Source organism: Muntiacus reevesi, chromosome 2 (assembly GCF_963930625.1).
Source record: "Muntiacus reevesi chromosome 2, mMunRee1.1, whole genome shotgun sequence".
NCBI classification, from domain to species: domain Eukaryota; kingdom Metazoa; phylum Chordata; class Mammalia; order Artiodactyla; family Cervidae; genus Muntiacus; species Muntiacus reevesi.
Window position 1 is genome coordinate 266,883,941 of NC_089250.1, and position 9,587 is coordinate 266,893,527.

A 9,587-nucleotide genomic window follows, 5' to 3' on the forward strand; every position below is an offset into this window, starting at 1 on the left:
TAGCCCGCCAGGCTCCTCTGTCCATGGGGATTCTCCAGGCAAGAATACTGGAGTGGGTTGTCCCTCCTCCAGGGTATCTTCCCAACCCAGGGATCAAACCCAGGTCTCCCACATTGCAGGCAGATTCTTTACCATCTGAGCCACCAGAGATGCAATTTAGACAGACAAGCAACTTCGTGCAAATTATATTAGGAGAGGCTCATGAGAACTGCAAAATATGTGAAAACTTCAGAACTGAAGGAAATGAAAGTTTGGTTCTTGACAAGTGCAGGTGAAGGTGACGTGAAGGAAACCCACCAGGTCCTTCTCTGTGGTGGGCTTTCTCTCTCTCTACTTTAGGGTCCTCTATTCTTTCCTCTATATCCGGTTTCTCTTGAGTCTGAAAATTCAAGTTCTCTGTGATGGAGGAATGTATCTGAAACCACATCCACCTACAGTGGCCACCTGGCTCTATTTGAATGCTTGAGCCATAGTCACTCCATTTTGATTTTTTAAAAAATAATTTCATTTATTTATTTTTGGATGTTCTGGGTCTTTGTTGCTGCACGCGGGCTTTCTCTAGTTGTGGCTCACAGGTTCTAGAGCACAGACTCAGTGGTTGTGGTGCAGGGGCTTAGTTGCTCTGTGGCATGTGGAATCCTCCCGGACCAGGGGTCGAACCAGTGTCCCCTGCATTGGCAGGAAGATTCTTACCTACTGCACCACCAGGGAAGTCAAACTCATTCTCTTTTTTTTTTTTTTTAATGTTTATTTATTTGGCCATGTTGAGTCTTAGTTGCAGCATGAAGAATCTTTAGTTGCAACATGTGGGATCTAATTCTCTGACCAGGGATGGAACCTGGGCCCCCTGCCCTGGGAGTGCTGAGTGGTGTTAGCCACTGGACTGCCAGAGAAGTCTGAGCCTCATTCCAGAACTTCACCTAGTCAACACCCATGTTTCTACCTTTGGTCCCATCTCAATTATCACTTATTTTTTCTGTTTTTAAAAAAATTATTAAAATAATGAATTTTAATACATTTTATTTTTTTAGGTGCATAGAAAAATTGAGCAGAAGATACAGAGATTTCTCATATAAACTGCACCCCCGTTACAGGAACAGCCTCTCCATAATCAAAATTCCCCAACATCGGTTCTGATCTATGAACCCACATTAACACATCATTACCACCCAGAGTCAATACACTTTTTTAAAAGGGCTCAGTTTTACATAATCAGCAAGTTAAAGTGCTGAGGCTTGAATATATATATATATATATATAATCTCAAAACTTTATAGTCCGTAATCAAAATCCCAATTTATTTACAGCCAATCACCTTCCATTCTTATCTCAGAATGAGATTCTTTTAATGACAATCTTATATGCTCCTTTCCCAACCAAAATTGTACAATCTTTCCCATGAGAACAACTGAACATCTTCATGCCCTCCCCTAAATAAATCTCACCATCAGTCACAGTATTTCCAAACCTTGTCCTTGTTATAATTCTGGGTCAGTGAACACCATGCTTTCCCAAACGAATCCCCATCCTTGGTACATTCCCAGTAAATGAGGTGTCTGTACCAGAAGGGAAACACACATTTTGCAAAGTCTACAGAGAAGAGAGAAGCAATCAAAATAAGAACACTTTTCATTTTGTACCTTGTCTCTGTCATCACACACACACACACGCATGCACACATGCTCCCACTCCCATCTGCTCTGCTCTGTTCCATCATATGCATATGCAAACAGCATTGGTAAGGGATTGAGGTTCTGCTGAAAGGTTTCTTTTCAAGGTAACGTGGTTGAAGCACTCAGATGCTTGGTGCAATGTGATTTTTCTCACTGTCAGAGACCCATTCATCCCTTATTTCACAATTTGATTGACTGTGAATTCCCTTTGCAGAACCCTCTTGTGATCTCACCCACCCCCAGTGCCTCCACCCCAAGACCAATATCACCACCTTGAATTCCGAGTCAAGGCTCTCACCTTCTTCAGAACAGTACTTCCAATATCCTTCATAAGTTTCATTCAAGGAACACCACTTGTGTTTTACCTTGAACTGGACACAGTCATAGAAGATTCCATCTCTATAGTGGAATGGAAAGAAACACTTGCCCTCTAGAGAAAACAAAGATTCGGGTCATCCCTCTCTGGGACTGTTCATTGAGTTGTTATGTTACTTTCCTGCTGGGGGCTAGAAGGGGGTTTGTACTCAGAAGTCAGAATCAGGACCCAATTTTATTGAACAATATTGAGTCACACAATATAGCGGAGCTGTTAGAACTCTATTAACAAAGGTTTTCTGTTCGTTTGTTTGTTTTATACTCCTACATCCATCCCACTATTTTCTATGGCATCAACAGTCTTGAGATTTTGCTTAGCATTTGACCCCAGTTCCAGAAATATACCTTAAGCTTAGAAACATAAATGTAGGCATCTATCTATTAAATGATTACCACCACCTCCCGCCATATCTCTTTTCTTCATCCTCTTCCACCATCATACACCCTCATCCTCACACACACACACGCACGTACACACACAGCTATTTATACTATTGTATTTGTGGCTTATTTCCATACCTGATAATATTAATACGGGGTATTTCTCAACCCCAGCACTGTTTTTGTTCATAATACTCCTAATTACTATTGGACATTTTTTTTCTATATTAACTTTAAAATCAGGTATTTTTCTATTGGATTGGCAGAAATTAAAAAGCAGAAACAGACAGTGCCAGTGAAATTTCAGAGTGGTTTCTCCATCTTGTTTTTGTTTGTTTTGTTTCTTGGCTGCACCTTGTGGGAATCTAAGTTCCCCGACCAGGGATCGAACCCCAGTCACCTGCGTTGCAAGGCAGATTCTTAATCAGTGGACCACCAGGGAAGTCCCTATATACATTTTATGAAAGGAGAAAAAAGATTATATTTTTAACCAGGAAAATATCCCACTGATTTCCCTATGTTTACATTTTTTTTTAAAAAAACATGCTTTTTAGCAGAAGTTTTCTGATCAACTTACCTTTGACTTCTGGAAGATGAGTTATAGTTTCTGAAAAATAAATTTGAAGTTGACATTTGTTTCATTATTCCCATGTCTTTCATCCAAGAACATGGCATGATCTTCTACTTTTTTAGGAATTTGGTTTCTGTTCTTCAATATGATTATATCATTTACTTTATATAAGTCCTGCATATATCTTGCTGATGTAACCCCAAAACATTTTGTGACATTGATATAAAATAGAATGACTTCATTTTCTATCAGTGTCTAGTTGGTTCTTACCAGTATAGAGAAAAACTACTGATTAATGCATTGATATGTCTATCTTCAATTCAGTCATGTAGCCTGATTCTCTTTCTAAAACTAGTCATCTACTAGTCTTCCTAAGGACTTTAAGTATACAACCATACAATAATTTTGCCTGTTATGTTCTGCAGGCTTACAGATTATTTCCTTTTGAAAATAGCACATACATTAGAACCACCTCCTTCCAATGATTTTCATCAGTTCTATTTACAATAGACACCTCAGTGGTTTCCTGGTTTTAGTTGGAATGACATTAGGATTAAGGATGTTCATTTCAGCATGGTTAATAACAGTAAAAGAAAAGAGAAACTAATTCAAAAATATCAATCACTAAGGGAATTTTAAAACAAAATATAGCTTTATAACATCATACAGGCATCAAAAAAGATAAGCATATAAATAGATATGGAAACATTTACACTTTGTTTTCAGATGACAAAAGGCATTTTCTATTTCATTTCATTCTATAAGATGCTATTTTTGAAAAATAAAATCACGTTATAAAATTGTATGTAATGAAGATATTTGATGACCTAAAAATATTATCAGTAAAGCATACAGTAAAATTATGATTTCTCTCTTCTTTTTCCTTAACTATTTTTTAACATAGAATGTCCTTTATCTTATATACAAGGACATAATATAGCAGTTTCATGAAAAATATGATTTCTTACCAGGAAAAGAAGTATAGTATTCAATTGCTTCACATATTATTGCAAAATTTTAAAAGACTTTTCAACTCACCCATAGTTGGTGAATATTTATCTGAAAGACACAATTTTAAACAAATTTTCATTTCACTAGATTTAGCCTTTAAAATAAAAATAAAAATAAAACACTTTACCAAATTATTCTAGTAAAAATAATATTTTAAAGGTAAAAATTCAATGTTTATTCCAGTGGTGACTTCTAATTTTTCCTTTTGCTTTAACTGTACTTTCCAAATATTGTGAATAAGGCACAATTAAAGTTATTTTTAAAAAAAAAAAGAAATTCAGCAGGCAAAAGTAAGTGATTTACTTTTCCCACCTCCCCTACAAAAAAATCACACAATAATAGGAAAAATGTATTTTATCATTTCACCGTTACTTCTTGTTTTGTTTTATTCTATTTCTTTTCAGTACGGTCTGCAAAGTAAAATTTGAAGCAACCATTTAATTAACTGTCTTAAAATGAGGTCCAATTAGTTTTAGTGTCTATTAAAAAAGGATCTTTTCATTAATTTCACAGGTTTGTTGTGAAGATTAAATAAAAAACATATGTTTTGAGCTAACTGCCCAGATAGTAGTTGGCAAGCACTTCAAATATGATAGCAATTGTACTGCAATGATAAGGCTTTCTCTTATTACAATAATTCTGATTATTTTCTACTATCAAGTGTAAGACTTATTCAAGTTTGCGATGTGATATGCTTAGTCGCTTCATTCGTGTCTGACGCTTTGCAACCCCATGGAGTGCAGCAGGCCAGGCTTTCATGTCCATTCATTGGGTGATGCCATCCAGCCATCTCATCCTCTGTTGTCCTCTTCTCCTGCCTTCAGTCTTTCCCAGCATCAGGGCCTTTTCCAAAGAGTCAGTTCTTCGCATCAGGTGGCCAAAGTATTGGAGCTTCAGCTTCAGCATCAGTCCTTCCAAAGAACTTTTAGGGTTGATTTCCTTTAGGACTGACTGATTTGATCTCCTTGCAGTCCAAGGGATTCTCAAGAGCCTTCTCCAACACCACAGTTCGAAAACATCAATTCTTTGGCGCTCAGCTTTCTTTATAGTCCAACTCTCACATCCATACATGACTATTGGAAAAACCATAGTTTTGACTAGAGGGACTTTGTCGGCAAAGTTATGTCTCTGCTTTTTAATATGCTGTCTAGGTTGGTCATAGCTTTTCTTCCAAGGAGCAAGTGTCTTTTAATTTCATGGCTGCAATTATTATCTGCAGTTAGTTTGGAGCCCAAAAAATAAAGTCAGTCACTGTTTCCAACCACAGTGCCTCAGATTTTCTTCTATAAAATGAGGACCAAAACTTTACCTACCCCAGGGGACTGTTAAGGGGGCGGCAGAGGATGAGATGGTTGGATGGCATCACTGATTCCCTAGACATGAGTCTGAGCAAACTCCTGGAGATAGTGAAGGACAGGGGAGCCTGGTGGACTTCAGTCCATGGGGTCTCAAAGCATGGGACACGACTGAGCGACTGAACAACAAGGGACTGTTAGGAAGAACAGATTATTACATATATAAAGTACTTAGAATACTGTCTGAAACAAAGAACTTAATAGCCTGTAGCTGCTATTGTTACCAAGAATGTTCTAACTACTGAAATACTATCACCATCGTCATCATCACCATCATTTCATCACAACTGTCATCATTAATAAGATTCAAGCCAATGTACAAGAAAGATACTGGGTTGGCCAAAAGATTTCATTTCAGATTTTTGCATAATATCTTATGGGAAAACCCAAGCAGACTTTTGTGGCCAACCCAATACTTGTTTCACAGTATTACCTGTGTGCTACATAAAATTATAATGTGAGCCTCACTGCTTAATGCTAGAAATTTTTTCTTCCACTCACACAGAAGGGAGGGCATTAGACAATTCTTTGGAGTATGTGGAAATGTTTGCATGACACAAAGATTTTAAATATTTTTAAAAGGAATCCTGACCTAATCACAACAGCAAAGAATTATGCAGCATTCGTGGTAGGAATGTAAAATAGTACAGCCCCTAAGAAATTTCTCAAAAGATTCAAAATAGAATTGCCATAGGATCCAGTAACCCCACATCTGGGTATTTATCTGAAAAAATGGAAACCAGGATCCTGAAGAGATCTGCACTAGCATATCATATCATTGCAGCACTATTTACAGTAACCAAGACATGAAAGCAACCTAAATGTCCATCGATGATGAATGGATAAAGATGTGGTTCATATACAGAACAGAATATTTTTCAGCCTTAAAAGGAAGGAAATCTGGCCATGGGCAAAGATATGGATGAATCTGGAGGGCATATTATGCCAAGAGAAATAAATCAGACCTAGGGGGAAAAATACTGCATGATTCCACTTTATATGAAGTGTCTAAACCAGTCAAACTCATTCTGTGAATGTTGTCACTGCGGTTTACTCGCTAAGTTATGTTCGACTCTTTTCTGACCCCATGGACTGCAGACACCCACCATGGAGATGGAAATGACAGCCCACTCTAGTATTCTTGTCTGGAAAATTCCAGGCAAGAGGAACTTGGTGGGCTATTGTCCGTGGGATTGCAAAGAGTCAGACACGACTGAGCGACTAACACTTTGCTGAAGTTTAACTATTAGTGTTAGCCAGTGGGTGGTCCAACCCCACAGGAGACAGAAATGGTAAGAGGCAACAGATGACACTCTGGGTCCACATGGCATGTCAGGGTCTGCCCGCCTGGACCGTCCTTCCTACAAGTGACCCCACTGTCATGGGATCCCTGAGTATGCCTCGAAGCTTGTTCTAGTGGAGAAATTACGTTTTGTGCACGGCACATTTCTCACCCTGGAACAAGATCAATCGGATAAGCCTTCTGTGAAGTCTGGCCAGGTCAGTCATGTCCAACTCTTTGTGACCCCATGGACTGTAGCCTGCCAGGCTCCTCCGTCCATGGGGTCCTCCAGGCAAGAATACTGGAGTGGGTTGCCATTTCCTTCTCTAGGGGAATTTTCCCAACCCAGGGGTCGAACTCATGTTTCCTGCATTGGCAGAAGAATTCTTTATCATGAGCCACCAAGGAAGCCCAGGTGATTTATCGCTTACAGTCTTCCTTCTAGCCTGTGAAGTACTGGAGTGGAGGTACTCATGTCATTTAATCTCTGCTTCCTGTGCTCCTGAAAAACGGAAAGTGTTAGTTGCTCAGTCGTGTCCGACTCTGCGATTTCGTGGACGGTAGCCCACCAGGCTCCTCTGTTTATGCAATTTTCCAGACAAGAATACTGGAGTGGGTTGCCATTCCTTTCTCCACGGGATCTTCCCAACCCAGGGATTGAACCTGGGTCTCCTGCTTTGCAGGCAGATTCTTTACCATACAGGATCCAAAACCTACTATCTCATCGCTCCTAAGATGTTAAAATACTTGGCTTTTCATGTTCAAACATTTCCAATATCAGAATGCCCCCTTACACCTGCTGGCATCTTATTATCTGCAGATCAGGTTGCTATGGAGACGTGGTGGTTATTCGTGCACTGAAGATGACAGTATTCAAGAAGTCAGCATCAAAACGAGTAGTATGGATGTCTGTGGCTCAAAAGAGAAACCCCTGGAGACAAGAATAGGCTTTCTTAACCTCTGGGTTAAAAGAGGAGAGAGAGGCAGTGAATAAGCAACAGTTTCAAAGACTCAAAGTAGATCACCCACTACCTACTTGTTAAGACTGACTCACTGCCCAGGACCAATGAGTTTTAATTGTTTTATGCATTGTTTCAGGAAATGCTGCCCTCACTGAGATTTTGCGCAGCCAAAAGATAATGTTATATGGAAAAATATGACTTTAATAATTTAGAAGGCCAGACACAACAAGCGGAGAAATTTTAGGAACATCTTAACTAGCTTCTTTCACGTATAATCTCCTTCTTATGAATGTACAAAAGTGACATCTTGTTAAAAACCTATGTATAAGAAAAAGTGTTGTTTTTCAACAAGTGTAAAAAAAAAATCTAACTGATAAGATAGTACTAGTCATACCAAAAGCATCTTTTCCTTTTTTAAAAACAATTTAATCAATACTATGTTTGATTTATCTTTCCATGCAAAGATGACCTGAAGAATACTTGAAAGTAGTTTGTGCAAGATCATAGTTTTTTGCCATTCCATAAAAAATTTGTTTTGACAACTCTATGTAAGTCTCTTCAGACATGTAAGAAATGCACCCATAATGAAATCCCTTCTTTTATTGCCACTTTATAGCAGTTGAAGGCAACATGATTTTGGTAAAAAGAATTAAACAGTCTTTCCAAGAATTAGTTCCATTTTCAAAACATCTTCATAAGGCATTTAAAATATATTAGCATGTGAATTCCCTGGTGGAGCAGTGATTAGAACTCCGTTTTCACTGCCAAGGGCCCCGGGAACTAAAATTTCACAAGCCTCACCGTGTAGCCAAAACCCCCATCCCCCCAAAAAAAACAAGACAAAAGTACATAAACAAAATATATTAGCATGAAAGGAGACACGTGGTCATCAAGGAACATGACTTCTGTCAACAAAATTTTCTAATTCACATTCCTGTTCTTTGTCAAATCATCTTATTAAAAAAAAAAAAAAGCCTAGGTCTTCCCTGGTGGCCCAGTGGTTAAGACTCCATGCTGCCAATGCAGAGGTCATGGGTTCAATCCCTGGTCAGGGAACTAAGATTCCACATGCCAAAAGAATTTTCTAAAAATTTAAAAAAAAAAAAAGTTCATCAGTGGATTGTGTCTGTTTCATTTTCAAAAATAAAAAAAATTCAGAGTATCTTTTTCTTTCTGAGGGACCATGAGATAAAGATGGTCCTTACCCTTCATGGTGTCTCTGATTTGATTACATATGGCAGGAGAGGTTTTCAAATGTCCAGCCCTAGATACTGTCACATCGCTTCTCACCTCCATGTTGGTGACCAGCCACACTGTGGAGCCAGGAGACTGAAAGCAACAGAAGCCCCACGGGCAGCGCCATGCTCCTCCCTCCAGGGAGCAGTGGTCCACCGGGGCGGACCCTCAGGAGTTTATAGCCACAACCCCTGTCTCCTCCCTGTCCCCTCCCCTTCATCCCTCCTCCTTTTTCCCCTTCTTCTGGTTTTCCATCAACCCCAGTCTCCTCCTTCCCCTTTCCTCTTCTCACCTGCCTTCTCCACCTTCACCTCCTCCTCTTTCCTCACCTTCCTCTTCTCTCTCTCTTGGCCCCAAAGCCAGACCTCCTCCTTCTTCATAGGAAGATACACACACAAAGACACACACAATAATAAGCTGGCATTCAATAAGACAAGGATTAGAAGTCATCACAAGGAATTTCCAGTTGTTTCCATGACAACAAGGATCACGGGAGCAGTCAGAGATTCATCCAAGTCTTGGACCTTACCAGTCTTCAAAAGCCAGGGCTGAAGAATCCCCTGCAGGATGCCAGAGAGGCTGCCTGGGGAAGCAGGTTTGTTTCAGGAATACAAACATCTCAGTGTATGCTCCGTGAACCTTCGGTGTAAGCCAAGGTTCTCTCGTGGCCCTTGATAATCTAGCTAATGAGTTACAGGTGACTGCAGTTCTGGGAATGAGTAATGCACCATTTATGGTCAC

At 39.4% G+C, this 9,587-nt stretch overlaps 1 protein-coding gene across 2 annotated transcripts; it reads right to left on the reverse strand.

The window, feature by feature from the left end:
• Positions 1 to 1,036: 1,036 nt before the first annotated feature.
• Positions 1,037 to 9,453, reverse strand: BSPH1 (binder of sperm protein homolog 1). 2 transcript variants are annotated; one of them, XM_065920680.1, is made up of 5 exons: positions 9,376 to 9,453; positions 4,039 to 4,105; positions 3,007 to 3,036; positions 1,972 to 2,103; positions 1,037 to 1,590 (listed from the first exon to the last, which is right to left on the reverse strand). In XM_065920680.1, exons 2-5 carry the CDS (start codon positions 4,088 to 4,090, stop codon positions 1,448 to 1,450), a joined length of 357 nt encoding a protein of 118 aa, XP_065776752.1. In that variant the 5' UTR covers positions 4,091 to 4,105; positions 9,376 to 9,453; the 3' UTR covers positions 1,037 to 1,447. The 2 variants fall into 2 exon arrangements, with proteins under 2 accessions (XP_065776752.1, XP_065776751.1); XM_065920679.1 differs by lacking the exon at positions 9,376 to 9,453 and adding an exon at positions 9,139 to 9,333 and having other exon boundaries at positions 4,039 to 4,059.
• Between the last annotated feature and the right edge of the window lie 134 nt (positions 9,454 to 9,587).